Source organism: Thalassophryne amazonica, chromosome 10 (assembly GCF_902500255.1).
Source record: "Thalassophryne amazonica chromosome 10, fThaAma1.1, whole genome shotgun sequence".
Classification (NCBI taxonomy): Eukaryota; Metazoa; Chordata; class Actinopteri; order Batrachoidiformes; family Batrachoididae; genus Thalassophryne; species Thalassophryne amazonica.
In genome coordinates, this window is record NC_047112.1 from 89,354,765 (window position 1) to 89,379,157 (window position 24,393).

Here is a 24,393-nt window from a genome sequence, read left to right on the forward strand (position 1 = left end):
AACATCGCCGGAAGTTGCTGCATTGACTACACAGGCATTCCGGGCAACTTTGTGTTTCACTGTTTTGGTGTGGTCACGGAGGCACTGTTTTCCACGTGAAGCATACTTCAAGTGGTCTTGACACCAGGTGCATTCAGCTTCCTCATTATATCATGTCTTTGTTGAGTGGACAAGGCTGAAATCTCACTTTTGTTCAAAATGTTGGTGTCCTAACATTTCAGCCTACCTACAAAACACGGCACCACATCAAAAAATATGAGTCCAAAAGCTCAAACTGTCTAAACAGGCTGTAGTATGTGGCACTGCAACGTTTCCACAAAAACCAGAGATGTGTAGCATGTGCAGAACACTGTCTGTCCAAATCTGCCCTGCTGCCATATTTGTCACACAGGTCTAAAGAGCTAATCAATGCAGTAGCAACTTTACAAAGTGGGACAGAGTAAATATTGTCTTTTAATCTCACCCATTGCCTGCTTTCAATCTGATTCATCATCACAGCCTGCGGAAAAACTCTTACCCATAGAAGACGGCCTTGTCTTAGGCTGCTGTATTTCATCTGGAAGTACTTTAATTCCTTATTATGGGAAAAAAAGACCATCTGTGTGAGAGAGGTGGGGCTATGACATAATCATTTGAGAAACCTGACCAATGAGACGTGCCGTAAGATATTCCACCAGGGGAAGTATGTGTTGGCTGATCAATAGTGCTGTCATTCGCGGTGGAGCCACAGGGCAATCCACTGACCACGTGACAGCCCTCAAAAATCAAATATCTGAATTTTATTCTGCACTCTTTACCTGTATTAATTGCACCTGTTTGAACTTGTTACCTGTATAATAATAAGAGGGCTTCTTAAAGAAAAATTAACAGGTCTGTGTGAGCCAGAATTCTTGCTGATTGGCAGGTGTTCAAATACTTATTTGCAGCAGTAACATACAAATAAATTATTAAAAAAATCATACATTGTGATTTCCAGATTTTTTTTTTTAGATTGTGTCTCTCACAGTGGACATGCACCTAAGATGAAAATTTCAGACCCCTCCATGATTTCTAAGTGGGAGAACTTGCAAAATCGCAGGGTGTTCAAATACTTATTTTCCTCACTGTAACTGCTGATCATATTCATATTCTGGAACATTTCTACACATCGCTTTCCATTAACATTTTAAATACAAAGCTTTATGCTTTAACATAAAGCCTAAAAGTCCAACTAACTTACTTTCTGTATAGAACTGACAGCAAAAACTACAACTGAGGCCAAGCATCTGGTATAAGACTCTCCACAGTCGCAGTACACTTCTATTTAAAACATGTTTCTGACTGTGGCTTTGTCAAATTGTTATAAATTTTCTCAGTTTCAAGCTTTCTGTCAGTCTATAACATAGTAATCTCTATCATTCAGCATGAATAACAATTTGTACACTTTACCTTGCAGAGGAGTCCCTCATACTTTTTGACATGGCGGGTCATACCCTGAAAAAGAGTCAAGATATGAGGAGGACAATCAGTACAAAACAAATCAAAGAACAAATTACAGTAACTTTGATAAGTTCATAGTCAGCAGAGCATTTACTCGATGCACGTTGCCTTCAAGAACTTGCTTCATTACTGCGTCACTGGCCAAGTCAAACACAGTTTGGCCTGTGAGAACCAAACACAAAACAAGGGCTTTTTCTGAGTTACACCACACATCAAAAAATATGTACACATACATACACACACACACACACACACACACACACACACACACACACACACACACACACACACACACACACACACACACACACACACACACACACACACACACACACACACACACACACACTAGAGTATGACAAATCTGCTGTAAAGGTTAGTGTATTATCACTCATGCAAATTACTCAAGAATAACATTATCAGATGAGAGGCAAAACCTGCAACATAGACACCACACTTAAAAACAATCTCTTTATTCAAAAATGAATTTCTTTTGTTACTGACATGTCACCATTACTTGGTCACGTCAGTATCGCAGTGCATTTTTGGTCTGTTTTCTTTCTAAACTTTTACCTACACTATTCTTTTTTTATACTAGCGCAGTGCCCATAGGAAGTATGTAGAAAAGTGGGAGCTTTATTGAGAATTTATATTGAAGCTATAGTGTAAGAACGTTCTGCCTCGTGATAATAAAGCAAAAAGTGTCTCAGACTGTTTGTGCATTATTTATTTCTTTATTTTTCCCATTTCTCCACGTGAATGCCTTATAGTCATCTGTTTAAGGCTGAGAGTGACTCATCTTTGTTGACGATCTTTGTTGAAGCAGACGCTGAGAACATTCTGCACTGTGATAATAAAGCAAGAAATGTCTGTCTGTCTGTCTGTCTGTCTGCGGCTCACATATCTCTCAGACTATTTGTGCATTATTTCTTTCTTTATTTTTTTCCGTCTCTCCCCATGAGTGACTCATCTTTGTCGACAATCTTTGTGAATCTGGTGGGTGAGAATGTTGTCTTGTGGCACTAATGATGTTGACTTCAAAATAAAGGTTTTGAAATTTAATCCCAAAACTTTTCACAATAAAGGATGGACATCATCCGCCGCATCAAGCCATATCCCAAAGCTGAGGCCGATGTGACAAACAGTCAGAGAGATATAGAGATATGTGAGCCACATACCCTCACTCACATGGTTATTGACTACAGAGTGACGCACGTAATTAATAAATATAGAGAAATAAATTTTTAAGTGAGCCTTCAAGCCATGGCAGAAGAGTTAGCACTGTGGGATAGAAAATGGGCAACTTATACAACCCCTGGCAAAAATTATGGAATCACCGGCCTTGGAGGATGTTCATTCAGTTGTTTAATTTTGTAGAAAAAAAGCAGATCACAGACATGACACAAAACTAAAGTCATTTCAAATGGCAACGTTCTGGCTTTAAGAAACACTATAAGAAATCAGGAAAAAAAAATTGTGGCAGTCAGTAACGGTTACTTTTTAGACCAAGTAGAGGGAAAAAAATATGGAATCACTCAATTCTGAGGAATAAATTATGGAATCACCCTGTAAATTTTCATCCCCAAAACTAACACCTGCATCAAATCAGATCTGCTCGTTAGTCTGCATCTAAAAAGGAGTGATCAAACCTTGGAGAGCTGTTGCACCAAGTGGACTGACATGAATCATGGCTCCAACACGAGAGATGTCAATTGAAACAAAGGAGAGGATTATCAAACTCTTAAAAGAGGGTAAATCATCACGCAATGTTGCAAAAGATGTTGGTTGTTCACAGTCAGCTGTGTCTAAACTCTGCACCAAATACAAACAACATGGGAAGGTTGTTAAAGGCAAACATACTGGTAGACCAAGGAAGACATCAAACCGCCTAAAGGAAGTGGGATTTACATACAGAAAAGCTAAACGAAAGCCATCATTAACACCTAAACAGAAAAACCAAGGTTACAATGGGCTAAGGAAAAGCAATCGTGGAGTGTGGATGACTGGATGAAAGTCATAGTGATGAATCTCGAATCTGCATTGGGCAAGGTGATGATGCTGGAACTTTTGTTTGGTGCCATTCCAATGAGATTTATAAAGATGACTGCCTGAAGAGAACATGTAAATTTCCACAGTCATTGATGATATGGGGCTGCATGTCAGGTAAAGGCACTGGGGAGATGGCTGTCATTACATCATCAATAAATGCACAAGTTTACGTTGATATTTTGGACACTTTTCTTATCCCATCAATTGAAAGGATGTTTGGGGATGATGAAATCATTTTTCAAGATGATAATGCATCTTGCCATAGAGCAAAAACTGTGAAAACATTCCTTGCAAAAAGACACATAGGGTCAATGTCATGGCCTGCAAATAGTCCAGATCTTAATCCAATTGAAAATCTTTGGTGGAAGTTGAAGAAAGTGGTCCATGACAAGGCTCCAACCTGCAAAGTTGATCTGGCAACAGCAATCAGAGAAAGTTGGAGCCAGATTGATGAAGAGTACTGTTTGTCACTCATTAAGTCCATGCCTCAGACACTGCAAGCTGTTATAAAAGCCAGAGGTGGTGCAACAAAATACTAGTGATGTGTTGGAGCGTTCTTTTGTTTTTCATGATTCCATAATTTTTTCCTCAGAATTGAGTGATTCCATATTTTTTTCCCTCTGCTTGGTCTAAAAAAGTAACCGTTACTCACTGCCACAATTTTTTTTTCCTGATTTCTTGTAGTGTTTCTTAAAGCCAGAAAGTTGCCATTTGAAATGACTTTAGTTTTGTGTCATGTCTGAAATCTGCTTTTTTTCTACAAAATTAAACAACTGAATGAACATCCTCCGAGGCCGGTGATTCCATATTTTTTGCCAGGGGTTGTACATAGACATGGATTCAGTTACCAGTCACACTACCTGTCGGTGTCATTGCAGGGGACATTTAATTTGCATTGTCCCATTCCACCCACCTACCAGCTTTAGACAGGGAAATAACCTACGATGGACAAGAGTTCTATCCAGAGGGAGTTGTAAAGTTGTATCTGCTTCGGGGCCTACATAGGAGTTACTTCTCTAAACCTTGGCTGACATTTCTTCTCTTATAATGACTTACAAGGTATTTGCACAGCTTGACCAAAAGACCAAAACACAAAATATGTCCTCTGAAATTATGGTGAAAGTTAAATAGACTAAAACACATGTTTGTTTCCTGAATTTTTTTTATTGCTTAATTTCTTTAACTAATTACAAAACAAAAAAAGAAGTAAAATACCTTGAACTGAACTTAACTGTTTCAGATCACTGTTCAAGAAGTATCCGCACTAATGGGCCCTCTGTGATTATTAAAACAAGATGAATGATTGACAGGTGTGGCTGCTGAGTTTTACCATTGTTGTTCTTGATGTTGGGGCTGGCTCCACTCTTCAGCAGTCTCAGTGCGCATTGCTTCTGCCCTCGATAGGCTGCACAATGAAGTGGCGTGTTACCCAGGAGATCAGTGCAGTTAATATCTGGAGGCTTCTTCCTGTGAAGCTGCAGTGAACATACAGGGGTCCTCAAAGCTAAAAATGCAAATCATTGTGAATTCAAGACAGAATATATAACACTGCAACGCCTTTCCAAAAACAGACTGTCTCTGTGCTCTTTTCTGTATTTAAAATAAACATTCTGTAAGTATTGATTTCATCCTTATTTGTCCAAACAGTGTGTTTTTGGAGAATGGGTTTAGTGTCACTGAGATTTGAGACTCAATCTGGAGTTAATATTTGTCCTTGGAAACATGTGACAGGAAGAAAGTTATGAATGAGATCTGTAGAAGCGCACACATTTTTTTTTGCTTGTACATATATGACATACATTAAAAAAATGTAACTCTTTACAACACTTGGTTTCTTGATTCCATTTCACTGAGGTAACAATGGCACTCTTAGTTTTTTTTTTTAATTTTTAATAAATTTTCAAATTTTTCACATGGTCATTATGGGGTATTGTGTGTAGACTTTTGAGGAAAAAAAGAATTTCATCCATTTTGGAATAAGGCTATAACATAACATAATGTGGAAAAGGTGAAGCGCTGCATATACTTTCCAGATGCATACTCTGCATCTCTTTGAATTTAACTTCGGTTCTGGTCGAAAATAGATTGCCTTTGCAAGATTCTCTGCATAACAGCAAAGCAGAACCAACAAGTCTGTGTCCTCTCCAATGAGAACAGTGTCAACAAATTGAGCTGATTTCACTGCAGTCGTGACATAGTGTATCGGCATCTCCTTTGGCATGTTGGACAACACATCCTACTCTCTCCAGTTTATCACTCAAAATGTTTATGAACCTCTGCTTGTTTATTTGGTTTGACAAAAAGTCTGCGTTCTTCAAGGAAATAGTATTTCAGACCTTCTTTTGATGACAGATACAAGATTTCCAGTTGTTTCACTGGTTCCGTTGATATTGTTACCTAATTAACATAAATTTGCATATTTTGGGAACTTCCAAACCTTCTATTGGTCTCTGTTTTATTTCTAGTGTATATCAGAGGAGAATCCCACATGAAACATTTTTTTTTTTAATTAGTGGTGGTTTGGCACCTTAAACTGAATAACTTGACTGGACTACAACCATCTCTAGGGTTCACAGAGAATGGTACAAAAAAGAGATGATATTCAGTGAATGGCAGTTGTGTGAACGAAAATGACTTGTGACGTCAGAGGTCAGAGGAGAATGGACAGACTGGTTAAATGGGCGACTGTGATGCCATCATGTCAATATGGACCAACATCTGTGAGGAATGTTTCCAACACCTTGTTGAATCTATGCCACAAAGAATGAAGGCAGATCTGAAGACAAAAGTGGGTCCAACCCAGAATGCGCAAGGTGTACCTAATAAAGTGGCCATTGAATGCATGTGTGATGCTGTAATCAAATCATTTATTAGCCTGTGATACCAACCAGATCAGTTAAAGCTGACAGATCTCCTTCACGTGCAGCGTCCAACAACTGATCTTCCAGTTTCCTCTCCTCCGTTCTCTCAGCCGCTGATATCCATAAGGGGGTAAGATTTATTAGAAAATTAATGAGACAATTATATAAATTCCAACATACTGTATATAAAACAGAGAGAAAATGAATGGTCTGTTTTGTGACATCTTGTTGAATATAAGATATTTCTCTCACCTTCTAACATGCTTCTAATCTCTGCATTTTTGGTGACATCTTTAGGAATCTGTGCTGTTCCATTGATGACAGTGGCACACGCATCATAGTGCAGCAACAGCATGACAACCTCCTGATTAATACACGACAGACTGATTGATGCAGAAACAATGAAGAAAAATGAATCTGAAAACACAGTGGAAAATGTACAAATGTTAAGGTACCTTTCTTCCTGTGAAAGCAGCTTTATGCAACGCTGTGTCTCCTATATTGTTGGGGAGGTTAACATCTGCCCCAGCCTGTAGCATGGAAGGAAAATGCATGTCAATTCAGACAGTATTCAAGACCAAAAATTTTAAAGCTACATTGTGTAGGAATTGGTGTCATCTAGTGGTGAGGTGATGCTGGATACAGTTATTGGCAAGCTTTGATGAATTTACAGTAAATCACTGCTTTTACAGCCAGTTTTCTTTATGCTGTGTTTACACATAACAATGGCAAGTCACGAATGCCACGAAGTATACATTCTGATCACGAGTGTGATGATTCAGGGCAGAGGTGTCAGGTGTCCTCAGGAACTGCTGCAATCTGTTACCATGCATTACAATTAATGGCACGTGTTGCTGGAGAATTGTCAGGAATCGTTAAGTTCTGTCACGTTGTGAATGAGGCGAATTGTCTCCACATACACCTCCATTTTCATCCATCAGCTGCTGAACAATTCAGATCGCTCCAGTTTACTCCTCAAAATCCACAGCAGAAGAACGTTGTGATTGCATGCTTGCTTGGGTCTGTGCCATGGAGTGGCGTAGTGTTGTGTGATCAAAGCACTGCTGCAGCACCTCCTCCTGCTGGTCCCATGTCAGACACAGACGTTCCACTGGTCGTTCAACGACCCCCACCACCGTCCCCTGAAGCATACATAAGCCCTCCGGAGCCGTACGGAGGTTGTGTATAGACGTGCGCGGACTTCCTAATGCAGTGTTCGCTCGTCTTTGCACAGCGTCCCGTCATGTACGCGTCACACGCTAGCCGGGTGGCTTATGTCATTAATCTGCTTCGAGGAGAGGCACGCGCCTGGGCTACGGCGCTCTGGGAGCAGAACTCACGGCTCCTAACGTCATACGCTGGGTTTGTAAAGGAGTTCAAACAGGTTTTTGATCATCCCAACAGAGGCGAGACCGCTTCGAGCATGCTACTGTCAATGAGACAGGGGCGCTGGAGTGCAGCCGAGTATGCAGTCGACTTCCGCATTGCGGCTGCGAGGTCCGGCTGGAATACCGTTGCACTCCGCGCCGCCTTCATAAACGGACTGTCTCCGGTCCTGAAGGAGCATCTGCTGGCTAAGGAGGAACCGCGGGATTTTGACGGGCTTGTCGACCTGGTTATACGCTTAGACAACCGCTTAGAGGAACACCGTCGGGAGCAGGGCGGGGGGCGTGACCAGGCACGAGCCGTCCCTCTTCCTTCCGGGTCCGAAAGGGTGCCGTCATCCCCACGCTCCACAGCCAGAGGGCCCCGTGTGGCAACAGCTCCCCCTGCTGACGAAGCAATGGACACGAGCAGGGCCAAAGTGAAACCAAATGACAGACAAAGGAGGCTGGCCTGCGGGGAGTGTTTTTTCTGTGGCTCTAGTGGTCATATACAGAGGAACTGCCCCAAACGGTCAAAACGCCCGTCCTTAGAAACTGGGCTAAGGGTGGGCCATAACATGCACGCGGGGAAGCCCCGTAGATCCGCACGAATCCCAGTCACGATCCTTAGTGAGGAGTTAACCCTTCACGCCCCAGCACTCGTAGACACGGGGTCGGAAGGGAATCTGCTGGACAGCAGATGGGCAAAGGAAGTAGGGCTCCCTCTGGTGGCTCTGCCTTCACCTTTGAAGGTACGGGCCCTAGATGGCACCATTCTTCCATTAATCACACACCAGACACAGCCCGTGACATTGGTTGTGTCTGGGAATCACAGGGAGGAGATTGTGTTTTTTGTAACACCTTCAACCTCCCGAGTGATTTTGGGTTTTCCATGGGTGTTGAAACACAATCCCCGGATTGATTGGCCGTCTGGGGTTGTGACGCAGTGGAGCGAAACCTGCCACCGGGAGTGTTTAGGATCCTCGGTTCCACCCGGTGTGACAGCTAAAGAGGAGGTCAAAATCCCCCCCAATCTGACGGGGGTACCGGAGGAGTACCACGATCTTGCTGAAGTCTTCAAAAAAGATCTCACTCGCCCTTCCCCCGCACCGACCGTACGATTGCGCCATCGATTTGATTCCGGGCGCTGAGTATCCGTCCAGCAGGCTGTACAACCTCTCACGTCCGGAACGCGAATCAGTGGAGACCTACATCCGGGACTCCTTAGCTGCCGGGTTGATCCGGAACTCCATCTCCCCAATGGGCGTGGGTTTCTTTTTTGTGGGTAAGAAGGACAGCGGACTCCGTCCATGCATCGATTACAGAGGGCTGAACGAGATTACGGTTCGCAATCGATACCCATTACCTTTGTTGGATTCGGTGTTCACGCCCCTGCATGGAGCCCAAATATTCACCAAACTCGATCTTAGGAATGCGTACCACTTGGTTCGGATCCGGAAGGGAGACGAGTGGAAGACGGCATTTAACACCCCCTTAGGTCACTTTGAGTACCTGGTCATGCCGTTCGGCCTCACAAACGCCCCCGCAACCCTTGTGCCTATTTTTCCCGCAGGTTGACCCCGGCTGAGAGGAACTATGACGTCGGCAATCGGGAACTCCTGGCGGTGAAGGAGGCTCTTGAATAGTGGAGACACCTGTTGGAGGGAGCGACGGTGCCCTTCACGGTTTTCACGGACCATCGGAACCTGGAGTACATCCGGACCGCCAAGCGGCTGAACCACAGGCAAGCCCGCTGGTCACTGTTCTTCGGGCGCTTTGACTTCCAGATTACATACCGCCCCGGGACCAAGAACCAACGATCGGATGCCCTGTCCCGGGTGCATGAAGAGGAAGCCAAGGCCGAGTTGTCGGACCCCACAGAGACCATCATCCCCGAGTCCACTGTCATGGCCACTCTCACCTGGGACGTGGAGAAGACCGTCCGGGAGGCCCTGACACGGAACCCGGACCCGGGGACCGGCCCGAAGAACAAACTGTACGTCCCACCAGAGGCCAGAGCTGCGGTTTTGGACTTCTGTCATGGTTCCAAGCTCTCCTGTCATCCCGGGGTGCGCAGAACCATGGCAGTGGTCCAGCAGCGCTTCTGGTGGGTGTCTATGGAGGCCGACGTCCGGGACTATGTCCAGGCCTGTACCACCTGTGCCAGGGGCAAGGCTGACCATAAGAGGACTTCGGGACTCCTCCAGCCCCTACCGGTACCTCACCACCCCTGGTCCCACATCGGCCTGGACTTTGTCACGGGCCTCCCGCTGTCCCAGGGCAACACCACCATCCTCACGATAGTGGACCGGTTCTCCAAGGCGGCCCACTTCGTGGCCCTCCCGAAGCTCCCTACGGCCCAGGAGACAGCAGACCTCCTGGTCCACTACGTCGTGCGTCTGCATGGGATACCAGCGGACATCGTCTCGGATCGTGGTCCTCAGTTCTCCTCCCAGGTTTGGAGGAGCTTCTGCAGGGAACTGGGGGCCACCGTGAGTCTCTCGTCTGGGTATCACCCTCAGACAAACGGACAGGCAGAGCGGGCTAACCAGGAGCTGGAGCAGGCCCTCCGCTGCGTAACCTCTGCGCACCCGACGGCCTGGAGCGCCCATCTGGCCTGGATCGAGTACGCCCACAACAGCCAAGTGTCGTCAGCCACCGGCCTCTCCCCGTTTGAGGTGTGTTTGGGGTACCAGCCTCGATTGTTCCCACTTGTGGAGGGAGAGGTCGGTGTGCCCTCAGTCCAGGCCCACCTCAGGAGGTGCCGCCGGGTGTGGTGGACCGCCCGTTCTGCCCTGTTGAAGGCCCGGACGAGGGCCAAGGCCCATGCAGACCGCCGGCGTTCCCCGGCCCCTGCATACCAGCCCGGGCAGGAGGTGTGGTTATCGACCAATGACATCCCGCTGCAAGTGGAATCACAGAAACTCAAAGTCAGGTTTATCGGACCGTTTCCCGTACTCAAAGTCCTCAGTCCGGCCGCAGTGAAGCTGGCAACTTTAGCTTCACTGCGGATCCACCCGGTGTTCCACGTGTCACGTCTCAAACCCCATCACACCTCACCACTCTGCACCCCTGGACCTGCACCGCCTCCTGCCCGGATCATCGACGGGGAGCGGGCATGGACCGTGCGTCGGCTCCTGGACGTCCGTCGTAAGGGTCGGGGGTTCCATTATCTGGTGGACTGGGAGGGGTATGGACCCGAAGAACGCTCCTGGGTGAAGAGGAGCTTCATCCTGGACCCGGCCCTCCTGGCCGATTTCTACAACCGTCACCCGGACAAGCCAGGTCGGGCGCCAGGAGGCACCCGTTGAGGGGGGGGTCCTGTTGTGTGGGCCGCTGAAGAGGAGGTACTGCTGGCCCACCACCACCAGATGGCGCCCTGCTTGGAGTGAGGGCTTCAAGCACGAGAGGGCGCCGAAACTAGTGGAGTGACAGCTGTCACATCATCAACACCAGCTGTCACTCATCTACGTCATCCTCCATAAAAGCCGGACTGCAACTCCACCTCCCCGCCGAGAAATCAGCTACCATTCAGGTAATTTTCTCTGCTGACTTAAAACATTGAGTAATAATCTGAACTTCTTTGCAGCCGTTTTCCTGTGGTGTTTTCCTTATCTGTGGGATTGGCGTTTGGTGTGATCAGCGACGGCTTCGCTTCACACCCCAACCAGATAAGTGATTAGACAGGAGCTGCACGAGTGTGTGATTGGAGGTGGAGGTGCTCCCTCCCAAAAGAACACAGACTGTGGGATTACTGAGTGTGCGAACTCACACTCATCAATACTGTTTCTGTTCTCTGCCAGCAGTACCGGGTCTGACTGCTGAAGACAGTGGCCACCTGGGGCGCAGGGCTTGGCGGCTCCGGTGTTCTTCAGATCCGTTGGTGGTGGAAGCTGTGTGGGATCCGGCTCTTCTCTCGCCAGACGTCTTCTATCTTCGAGCCTGCCCACACGTCACCTTGTGTATAATTGACATTCCACAATATTGTTATTGTCTGTACTTCGTTGTGCGATTCACAACATTAAATTGTTACTTTTTGGCTTATCCATTGTCCGTTCATTAACGCCCCCTGTTGTGGGTCCGTGTCACAACACCTTCCCAACAGCGTAGAAAGGAGGAGGAGACGCAAAGAGTCAGATCTGTGGCTCCACGCGGCTCTCGTCTTGCACGTTTTCCCAAACATCAGGCACATGCAGCAGGTGGAACACCTGCAGGAGCGCACTGAGGAGCATTGGAATGAAAGTTTTTGGCTGACTTGGCATCACTGTCCTTCTTCAGCACACTGCAGAAATGAAACTGAATGCGGTGCAGCGGGGTTTAATTGTGTGCATGTCAGAGAAGAACACTGTCACGCTCTATTAAGGATCACCACTAATCAAGATGGATCAACACGCTCAGTTGCAACCTCCAGAACATGAGGCGAAATGAGGGTGGTGCGTGACATTTGTGGAAGATTTTTGACAGCCAATAACATGCTCCACGAAAATCACGAATATCACACACCAACACGCATTATTAAGAAACCTATTCAGATGCGTTAAGTCACGTTAAGAATGTCAGGAATGTGCCAAGAATGTTGCAAATATGACATTCATAACGCGCCTTGCCTATGTGTAAACGCAACATTAGACAAGTCAGGGGATGGATTCATGGACATTTCCAAGTCAACAATTACCGTATTTTCCGGACTATAATCACACCGGACTATAATGCCCCTTTCACACCAGTGCAAACGTAAAATTGCATATTGTGGCGTACCGTCTACGCTGAGTTAAGCAGCTCTATGCCCAGTTTAAGCAGCTCTACGGTGAGTTTTTGCTCCCTGCGTGGCAGTATGCTGAGGTCTACATGCGTAGAACACAAAAAAATTAAACCTGTTTAATTATTTCTGCGTAGGTCGCACCTTTTTTTGCATATGAACTATTTAATTTGGGATTTTTGTGCATTGTTGTGTATTTTTTATGACTTGCATTTATTCTTTTATTATTAGAGTTTATTTTGTTTAGTGCTTTGATCTTGGGAAAGTTCTATATAAATAGTCATTATAATTACCATTATTTATAACAAACTTGTGAATTTTCAGAACAGTATAAGTCATGCGACTTCCCAAACTAGTAAAAAAAAAAAGTCACTTATACTTCAGAAAACACAGTATTTGTTGGACTTTATTTACACCAATTATGAAGAAACAAAAACAGTGTGGTTCTCAGACAGTTCTCAAAAACTAAGGGACTGTGCAAGAAGGAGATGAGTGAGGGAAGCCACCAAGATAACCAAGACAATTCTGAAGAAGTTATAGGCTTCTGTGGCTGTGATTGGAGAAACTGTGCATATTTTTGACCATGTATTAAAATGTGTACATAAAATATAGGGGTACCACCAATTTTGTCCATGTGTGACAGTAATATAGTGTTGTAATGCTGTTGGAGTGGTAAGAAGACCTATTGATTTGAGGTATTTGGGGAGTTTCGTAGCCCGTGCGATTCTCTTTGCTTTTTCATTGGTAAAGTCGTCCTTGGTATGAAAATGTTTGAGAACCACTGTTCTAAGGTGATGAAAGCACTGATTCCTTGTTGCGGGTAATTATATACTAGTGAACAGATGGTTATGAATGCTATAATCTATTTCTGCTAATTAACATCCAATAAATCAAACATATGGTGGCTTTAAAATGTAACATTTCTTTCACCTGACCTTAAGCAGTTCCTCCACTACGTCTTTGTGTCCAAAGTAGGAGGACAAGTGAAGAGGCGTCCATCCCAGATTAGACTTACTCTTACCTGAGCAAACAGAACTCACAGTTACTGTTACGACACTCTTAGACTGACGTCACTCCCACGTGGTAATCATGCACTACTGCACCTTTGCAGTTGATGTTGATGTCCATCTCGTTCCTGATCTTCGACATGAGGAGCCTCTGAATCCCGGGCAGATCACCATTCCTAGCGTACTGTAGGAGCTGTTCCTCTAGCTCCAGCTTTTCCATGAACCCCTGCAGATGAACGGAAACTGCAGCAGAAGAAAGAGATGCACTTTCATATGCCGATGCACACAGGTTTTCAAAAGAACCCTTGTAGCTATATTAAGCTTATGCTCAGTCAAAACTGCAGATAAACTGATAAACATGGATTTCATCAGCTGCAGCACAGTTGTTAATTTTTCAGAAGCTTTATGAGGTATAAAGCAAAGATATTTAATCCCAATCACGGTGATTCCATTTGGAGGAGCCTCAAAAGCAAGCTGTGAAGTGTAATTAGTTAGAACACATGAGAGCAGATCACGAGCATCTTCTGTCACATGATGAAGAAATGTCAAAACAACTGTCAAACAGCAGGAGTAACGCAGCATTAATACTAAACGTAGCAGTCACCAGACCAGTAGTGCAGGAAGAAACAAGTCTTTCTCCTTCCCCTTTGCAAAGCATAAATCCACATGACACGTTTTTAGCTACAATGAGACCTGTGGTAATCGTATGAAATGTCACATGACATCAAGAAAGATTACGGTAATACTGTAAACCACATCCTTATGAAGACACAACTCATGCTGAGTACTGCTGCTACTACTGCTCACTGCTGGGTAAACGAACACAGGTTTGACCTGAAATTACTGCAAACATAAATAAACCTTGCTACAAATGATAATGTGTTACCCGCAAAATTATAGTAAAGACATATTTCACTATAATTTTCAAAAAGAATGCAACAGAGGGCCTTCAATTACTTAAGGCAGTGACCCATACAGTCTATGGTTACGTTCACAGTGCCATCATAGATCACATGGGGCTTCCCACTGACTTGCGTGATGGATGCTGGGAAGCACATGGTGACAGCCAATCAGAGTGAAGAAAGGCACGGCGACATCAGCTGGCTGGTTGCTCGAACAAAAGAAACCAAGACGGTGGAAAACGCTCTGAAACAGCTTATTTTTTTGTCAAAATCCTCCTGCAAAAGGCATTAAAAGGAAGATAATGGAATAGAATTCCCCACCAGGTAAATATATTCTCTTCATTAAAATGAGCTGTAATTTTGGAACACATTTAAAAAAAATAAACCAACATTACAATGCTTGGATTTCAGCAGGAACTAAATTTTGTCAGTTTTGTGAAATTTAAAAGGCAGTACAGGCAGCTTTAAAAAGTTATGATCTTTTCTTATGTCTTAAGAAACACTATGACAGTTGCCCCATCACCCCTTGGTCATGCTACAAAAGACAGGGTAAGGTGACCATTCATGTTCAAGCAGTGTGGGTATTTTATAATGACAACAGACAAGTGGTCACAGTGCTGCCAGTGTGGTGGGCCCAAATTTTATGAACATGCCGAGTAATGCGATGCATCAACTGCCAATCTAAGTGAAGGCAATATGATGTATGTTGTTGCTTGGTGTTATATTCCTAATTTTATAGAATGAAGTTGATATATATATATATATATATATATATATATATATATATATATATATATATATATATATATATATATATATATATATATATATATATATATATATATATATATATATATATATATATATATATATATCAAAGGTGTTTTTACTTTGAGAATGTTGCCTAGTATTATTCCTCCAATACATTCATAGTCAAGCATTTAAGTCTGAATTGTTAGCCTCATTGTAAAGGCAATTGTAATAGCCATGTCTGTTTGTCCGCTGTGATGTCTTCAAAACACAAAGAACACCATCAATCAAACTATGTGGAAAAACTCAGTGGACCAATCACTTGCATCTTCATCATCAAAAATATATTAATGACCATATCTCAGAAACTACATGAAATAGGTTTATGCATAGACCTTTGCTCTCCTGGGGTTAATAAATGCATCAGACCTCGAATGTCAATGAAAAATAAAGTGTCAGATTTTGTGAACGCAGTAAGACCAGTTGTAAAAGCCTGGCTTGTGGCCACAAAAACGTAATCACTGACAACCAAATATCCCATGTAGGTGTCCCCCTGTGCTGCACGCTTAACAGTTACACAAACATCTTAATGTATAAAGTTCCACAAACACGCAACTCCTTTATGCCTTTTGGTTAAAAATGCTACTAAAACAGGAAATGGAACAATAATGTAACATTACCAAAACAGCAGTGTTTCCCTTACAATTTTATAGGCGTGGCAGGTCACCAGGCCAACAGGAACTTCCACTAAATAATAAATTTGGATGTCGATCATTTCAGCCTATCCGCAGTGCTTTCATTGTGGCTTTCCCTAACATACACTATCTTCTGTGGAATAACTTTTTTGAAAGTGATATGACAGTACATTAATTGGCTTATTATTTTCATTATTATTTTAAACATTACTGGAGATCAGCTGACAGCAGCACAATATTGAAAACTTCTGTTATCCAGCATCAATTAAAGTTAGCCATCAAAGCTCTCAATGGGTGTTAGACATCAAAATCTGCTCAACAGATTTTGACTAATAGCAACATTTTAAAAGTTGGACATTATCTACCACCTTCTGATTTCTGGAATCTGTAGGTCCGCACATTTTTTTTTTTTGAAATGCTTTCTTACTGTGCACGTGATTCGCTGGTGCTGTTAAAACTCTTGAATAATTCCTGTTTTGTGACAAACATCTGTGTTGTTGAAGGCAAAGTGTCATTCAGAAAAAGATGTAAAGCTCTGATGACCTGTCTGATGGTTCAGACAGCAGCTTGTTAAACTTGTTACATGAGCCACTGTGCAGCGCTCAGATCAGGTTTGATAATTTGGGGACTGCAGGTCACGCCTGTCCTAGGCTCAATTTGCTTTGCAATGCTTCACAAGGGAGTCTGGAGTAAAATCTTCAAGGGTGCACATGCACCATGAGATCTGTCAGTGGTGACGGGGATTCTGACAATAAATGTGCACATAAAATTTTGCTCTTAACCAAGTACATTTTTTGCAACCAATACTAGCAGTTGGTGCTAAGTGATGCTGAAACTGAATGCTCCTCATTTTTTAGCATTTTTTAAATATGTTTATGTGATTATTCGTTGTGATGTATCCACTCATTGGTGAAAGTAATAGAATTGTAAAATGTAGGTGTTTTGTCTCAAGCTTTACGCATCACTTTTGATTTTACATTTCTGAGACTCTTACACAATACACCTTGCAATTTCTATTGTCTCCCAAATGAGTATTCTCAAAATATAAATGAGCAAATAAATAAACAGAATTCTAGGGAAAACACTGGACGGTTCTCTGGTTGGTTCTTTTCTCCTGTGCTAATTCGTGAGGCTGGGAAAACAGGCTGAAATCTGCCTGTTTTTGAGCATGACAACACACAGAGGAATTGGGGACTTGTTAAAGATTTTGTATATATGTTATCACTGTTAAACATTTGTACCTTTGTCTTCTTTCCCATGAAAACGGTGTTGTGCTGTTTGGCACCTGTCTTAACGTAACCCTGTGCTTGTTATTCAACCTTGTTTTAGCATGCTGGGGTCAATCTGAACTGGGAATGAAGAGCTGGATGTACTTATTATTATACAACTTTGTTGTGTAGCCGCTAACGACTGGGAGTGAAGCATGATGGGGTCAGGCTGAACTGGGAGTAAAAGAACTGGAGGTTGTTTTGACTGTTGTGATGTGATGCTTAGTGTGAAGAACAGGACACTCCAGGCAGATGCAGAACAGCTGATAACTGCAACAGACGAACGGGATGTGCTGACCTTCGACGATAAGAGTAAAAGAAAGAAACTGTTTTTCCTTACAGCTGCACTTATTGACGTATGTGTTTATGTTACGGGAAGAAACTTGTCTTGCGTCGCTCCCCCCCACCCTTAGGACAAGTTTTTTTTATGTGGTGAGGGCTTCTCTAATAAAAAGAGCGGGAGAGCAGGCCAGACTTTAGTGTAGCCTTGGTGTACAGCCTGACTGCACTCCCCGCGAGATTAATTTGACTTTCTGTCTCACTGGTGTTTCTTGACTCTGTTTGTCTTATCAAGGTTTTAAGAATGTTTGGAGGAGAAAATACCCAACATTGACTGGGGGCTCGTCCGGGATCTCAACAACACCGGAGGTGTCCGGCGGGGGTCGCCAAGTCCAGACGTAAATCCTTGGCCAAGGTCCGATCGATTGATCGTGTCTGCAATTGTCGACCACCGTTGGCATCGTCTGGTTGACGAGATTTTCCCGAAGAAGACAGGCAGGAGGTCGAGTCAGTGAGTAGAATTTCTTTGTAACAGTACTGAGTGAGTGGTGATCAGATCACATAAAACAGTTAAACTCCGTAAGCGATGATACAGAATCGTCTGTTAATGAAACACAGTTAAACTCTGTAAGGAGGGCGGACTCCTCTACGGTTGCGAGGGACGCACGTAGTTAAATTCCGAAGGAGGGTACGGACTCCTCTGTTTTAATACGTAAGGGGAATCCCGGGTAGAAATACGTGCACTGTAAAAAGGCAGTTAAATCTCGCAGGGACGGTGGAGTCCCCTAATGCATGACATTAGTTAAATTCCACGGGAGGGCGAGCTCCCCTGGCCTAAGAATACGCGTACGATTATTAAAAGTGTTTCTATGTGTAAATAGTGTTTTGTGTAAGTGTAAATAGAATAACTGTGTGAAAGTGTAATACTTTGGACAACGTTAGTGACAACCGTGTGTGTGGAAGCAGAGGCAAGTGATTCCGCTTCCTACGGGGAGGTGAAAGGAATCAACCACACGACGGCAAATTAATTGTCACGTCCAAAGAAGTGAAAACTTCAGATTTAGAACACCCTAGGTGTGCCCCCGTCTGAAGTCCAAATTATAACAAGGGATAATAAAAATGGGGGGTAAGACGTCTAAAAATAAGGAAAATTTATCAACTGACGACTGGAAATTTATGGAAGCAAAAAATCCAAAAGCAACAAAGAAATTGGAGACCTGGATAAATAAACATGACTTTGACGGACGACTGAACCTGATCAGTATACAGAAGCTAAAGAAGGAGTTAGAACAGGAACATAAAGGTGATGAGAAAAAGATGCAGAAAGTAGGGGCCGATTTAGTGGCATTTTGAGAGGAGGAAGCAGAGAACAGATGGAAGGGAGCAGAGAAGCGACGATTAGAGAAAGCAAGGAAAAAGAAAGCTGTAGGTAAGGCAGAAGAAGATGTGATAATTCAGCACAGAGAACCAGAACAGCCTCAACAACCACCGCCGGCTGAATCGTCGGCGACAACAACACCTTTATATCCTCCTCTACCAGAGGATGACGATGTGCCGCCACCACAGTATGATTTGGCAGTAAAACCTAAGGTAAAAAGTGAAAAACCAGAAAAACCACAAACACGCAGTCAAGCGAAAGTGCCTACAGCCCCTCCCATGGTGGAACACAGTGACCAGGGAGATGCCTATCCTATGATAGAAGTACCAAATCCTCGTGCAGGAACAGCAGGACAGCGATCAACCATGCTCGTATATCGAACATGGAATGCTGATGATATCAAAGCAGCAGTCGACATGATGCCATCGCCACGTGTCGATATCGAGGGATTTATGCAGGATATAGAAAACATTAGAAATTCTTACCACCTTAATGGACCTGAAGTCCAACAGGTGTGGATGAAAGCATGTGGCCCTAAATGGAGTCAGATACGCGGAGACTGGAATCCTGCAGACCAACAAGGCGTACCACTGACACATGATGATCTAGTCTTGAAAACAAGAGTGGAAGCTATGATTACACGTGCAAAAGGTGTGTTAGGACCAAAGATAAATTATACTGAAATTACCAGGACAACACAGAAAGAAGGAGAGCCATGGACAGAGTTTAGATGCAGATTTGAGAATGTATTTAGAGTCCATAGTGGCATATTGCCAGGAACACCAGTGTATGAACAACAATTGAAAAACGCTCTGATCCAACATTCCAATAAGGATATAAAAGCTTGGATACAGAAACATTGGATTGGATTGCCTACAGGCACATTGGAAGAAACACATACACACTGCTGTCATGCAGAAGGAGTCTTAAAGCAGAAAAAGACAGGAAACAGCGACAAAGGAGTGTATGTAGCACACGGAGATGATGAAATATGTTACCAACAGGGTAACTTGAGGCAGCAGAAGCAGTGCAAATGCCCCCAAAAGCCATGGCAAAACAGACAAGGTGGACAGCCACAACGCCAAGGACCATGGCAACCGCGGCAGCAGCACAGACAGGGAGGACCACCATGTGGTCCCCTGATTTGTTGGAACTGTGGGAGGGAGGGACATATGTATAGAAATTGTCCGAATCCACCTACTGAGGGAGCAGCAGGAGGAATTCCACAACGGAATAATCCTCCGCAGCCACAGTATCCACAATGACTAGAATCCATAATCCATGATTCCACATCAGATAGGCAGTCTGATTGTGATATGGATCTGTGTGCCTTACTGGGAAATCCGGTACCAAAACCAGAAGTGACTTTGTTGGTAAATGGACGACCAGTGACATTCCTTTGTCATACAGGAGCATGTAGAACCACATGTAATGACAACATACCTGTCCATCAATTAAGCAACGAAATTTTTAGGGTTCGCTCTGCAAATGGACAAACATCAGACGTCCCTATCACTAAACCCATAACGTTGACAGATCCATTTGGCCTGACATGTACTATGTCAGTGTTGAACATGCCACAATGTCCAGTTAACCTCTTAGGACGAGACGGATTGACTGCATTGGGCTTGTCCATAATTGTGGAACAAGGGAAATTAGTTGTTGAGCGCACAGGAGGCGTTAACATGGTAAGAGAAGAAAGCGATGACCCCACATTCCACTATTACTATACATTTGACATTTCAGAAGAAGATGCTGCAGGATGCAAGCAACAGCCCTACTAAAAAATCCTGAACAAAAGATGTCACCACCTGACCTGCATGTCACAATGTGGCATAAAGATCCTCCAGGTCCGGATGGTGACTATGAAAACAAATTGAAAAACATTTCACCTGTGAAGCTGACAATGACAGATTTGATTCATGATGGCAACTCAACAGCTGTCATAACAGTGACAGGTGCCACTGAAGATTGATTGATTGAAAATTGAGATTCACAGGTATGCCATTACATGTGTCACTTTGTAAGCCATATTTGACAGAATGGCAAGCATTGGGACTGACAGTCATAACAGCTTTGTCAGCCACTGATTGGAGCAGAGTTGGACCACGAACGGAGTTCAGTCCATCAACTAAATTGTATAAAGTGCCAGTTAATGTCTCATTGGTGCTGACAGCCGGAACACATATTGATGTGTCCACTTCACAATCCTGAGTGTTTCAGTTGAGTCCTGAAGAGGATGATCTTCTTTCTTCAGTACCATCAGGATTGTGGACAACAGGTCCTTCAGACGTAGGACTGATAAAAAATGCACAACCTGTAGTTATGAGACCAAAAACAGAATACAGACCATGTGTAAGACAGTATCCATTGAAACCTGATGCAATTGAAGGAATCAGGCCAGTAATAGAGGATTTGTTAACAGCAGGAGTAATAGTGCCATGCCCAGATTCACCATGTAACACACCCATATTTCCTGTAAAAAAGGCTCCGCCCTCAGTGGGATGGAGAATGATTCAAGATCTGCAGGCAGTAAATGCTGCTGTGATTAAAAGAGCACCATGTGTTCCAGATCCACACACCTTGTTAAATTCGCTGAGACCAAATTCTAATAGTTATTTAGAATTATTATTATTAGTTATTTATTTACTGTTCCGTTTTAATATTTGTTTAATTCTGCTGTGTTTTCTGCATCCAAACTGTACAGCACTGACTGACATAGCCAAGTTTGATCCAAATCAGATCACATATTATGAATAAAAGTATGCTCTTATTCATGATATGTTGCTTAAAACAAGTAAGTGAAACCATAAAGTTATTGCAGATGCATTTTCTGAATGTTTGTTTTTCTTCACGGATGCCAAATTCAAGCTGATGCATATAATTTGCCTTCAATTACAATGGCAGTCACATTCTTTGCGTGATAAATTAGGTTTTTCCGTGTCAGTGAAAAAAAAACACTTAACATTTGAGAATTTTATGCAGCAAAAATAACCATGCACAAAAATAAGTACAGTTGCAAATTAAACAAGGAGGAGGGAACCAGCCGGTTAACTGCTTACACCTGTATGAGCCAATAAGAAGCGCTCGGTGCAAACAGCTTTGCAGCAAATGAAATGGAGTAACTTGGTGTTCATTGCCGACCTCTTTATCCTTTGGACGGAGGCCGGTGTCACAGACCGAACGGTCCCCCCCCAAAAATCGGTCCGCCATACCTTTACTGCGCATGCCTCATTTCGGAGCGTCAGCAGCAATTCACAGATTATCGCCTCGTTTCTGCTTCAAACTGCACTCCAGTCATCATCTATCTCATGGACAGATATCCGAAGCTTTTGTACAACAATCATTTCCACATAAATTTAGCATTATTTCATAATAAACGACGGGGGAGCTAATCACATACTGGATTGTCGCACCATTCCAGCAGGGGGCGGTAAATCATCTACAGTGAGGAAAATAAGTATTTGAACACCCTGCGATTTTGCAAGTTCTCCCACTTAGAAATCATGGAGGGGTCTGAAATTTTCATCTTAGGTGCATGCCCACTGTGAGAGACATAATCAAAAAAAAAAAAAGAAAAATCTGGAAATCACAATGTATGATTTTTTTAATAATTTTTTTGTATGTTACTGCTGCATATAAGTATTTGAACACCTGTGAAAATCAATGTTAATATTTGGTACAGTAGCCTTTGTCTGCCATTACAAACGTCAAACGTTTCCAGTAGTTTTTCACTAGGTTTGCACACACTGCAGCAGGGATTTTGGTCCAGTCCTCCATACAGATCTTCTCTAGATCTTTCAGGTTTGGAGTTTCAGTTCCCTCCAAAGATTTTCTATTGAGTTCAGGTCTGGAGACTGGCCAGGCCACTCCAGGACCTTGAAATGCTTCTTACGAAGCCCCTCCTTAGTTGCCCTGGCTGTGTGTTTGGGGTCATTGTCATGCTGGAAGACCCAGCCATGACCCATCTTCAATGCTCTTACTGAGGGAAGGAGGTTGTTTGCCAAAATCTCGCAATACATGACCCCATCCATCCTCCTTTCAATACGGTGCAGTCGTCCTGTCCCCTTTGCCCAGAGCATGATGTTTCCACCCCCCATGCTTCACGGTTGGGATGGTTTTCTTGGGGTTGTTCTCATCCTCTAAACATGGTAAGTGGAGTTGATTCCAAAAAGCTCTATTCTGGTCTCATCTGACCACATGACCTTCTCCCATGTCTCCTCTGGATCATCCAGATGGTCACTGGTGAACTTCAAATGGGCATGGACATGAAGACCTTGTTGCCCTGCAGGACTTTAAACCATGACAGCATCATGTGCTACTAATGTAATCTTTGTGACTGTGGTCCCAGCTCTCTTCAAGTCATTGACCAGGTCCTCCTGTGTAGTTCTGAGCTTTCTCAGAATCATCCTTACCCCACAAAGTGAGATCTTGCATGGAATCCCAGACAGAGGGAGATTGACAGTCATCTTGAGTTTCTTAACTTTCTGTTAAATAATCATAACAGTTGTTGTCTTCTACCAAGCTGCTTGCCTGTTGTCCTGTAGTCCATCCCAGCCTTGTGCAGGTCTACAGTTTTGTCCCTGGTGTCCTTAGACAGCTCTTTGGTCTTGGCTATGGTGGACAGATTGGAGTGTGATTGATTGAGTGTGTGAACACGTGTCTTTTATACAGGTAACAAGTTCAAACAGGTGCAATTAATACAGGTAAAGAGTGCAGAATAAGAGGGCTTCTTAAAGAAAAATTAACAGGTCTGTGTGAGCCACAATTCTTGCTGGTTGGTAGGTGTTCAAATACTTATTTGCAGCAGTAACATACAAATAAATTATTAAAAAAATCATTCATTGTGATTTCCGGATTTTTCTTTTTAGATTATGTCTCTCACAGTGGACATGTACCTAAGATGAAAATTTCAGACCCCTCCATGATTTCTAAGTGGGAGAACTTGCAAAACCGCAGGGTGTTCAAATACTTATTTTCCTCACTGTATATATTAAGAGCCAAGTCGCCTCTGTATACATGTATGCATGTGTGTGTGTGTGTATGATTTCAATCACAGACAACCTGGGGAAAGCTGACATTTGCCGTTGGGAATGCTTATGTATTTTGGGTCAAGGATGAACGTTGCCAAAACGGAATGTTGATAGGACTAACATTTTTGGAGAAATTGTGATTAGCTAACAACACTGAACAATGGAGATTGATAATTACATTCTGGACTCACACACCATTCCAATAGGGGGCAGTAAATCATCTATATATTAAAAGTGAAGTGGCATCTGTGTATGTGTACGCATGCGTGCGTGACTTTATTGAGTAACTTCAATGTAAGTACATAATATAATTGTAAATACATTAAAAATACATGCATGACACAAGAAAGTGAAAACATCATTTCCATTATGGTTCATTTAAAAATCAAATGACATAATAATAAAAAGTAATAATAATATCACTGATGATAATATTAATAATAACAATAATAATAATAATAATAATAATAATAATAACAATAATTATAGTGTGTATATGATAACAAGAACTTCAACAGTTTATAAATATATTAAGACAGTAAATTAACATAAAAAATACATAATTAACA

At 43.2% G+C, this 24,393-nt stretch overlaps 1 protein-coding gene across 5 annotated transcripts in view; it reads right to left on the minus strand.

Moving 5' to 3' along the window:
• osbpl1a (oxysterol binding protein-like 1A) overlaps positions 1-24,393 on the minus strand; it is a 105,443-nt gene that overhangs the window by 78,176 nt on the left and 2,874 nt on the right. For 2 of the 5 annotated variants that reach the window (XM_034180455.1, XM_034180453.1), the window contains exons 2-9: positions 13,616-13,762; positions 13,448-13,533; positions 6,845-6,919; positions 6,642-6,753; positions 6,417-6,502; positions 4,859-5,003; positions 1,565-1,641; positions 1,429-1,473 (exon numbers count right to left, since the gene is read on the minus strand). In XM_034180455.1, the coding sequence (XP_034036346.1) occupies positions 1,429-1,473; positions 1,565-1,641; positions 4,859-5,003; positions 6,417-6,502; positions 6,642-6,753; positions 6,845-6,919; positions 13,448-13,533; positions 13,616-13,762 (773 nt within the window). Of the gene's footprint in view, positions 1-1,428; positions 1,474-1,564; positions 1,642-4,858; positions 5,004-6,416; positions 6,503-6,641; positions 6,754-6,844; positions 6,920-13,442; positions 13,534-13,615; positions 13,763-24,393 lie in introns of those variants that run through there. The other 3 variants (XM_034180456.1, XM_034180454.1, XM_034180457.1) reach the window with 3 other exon arrangements.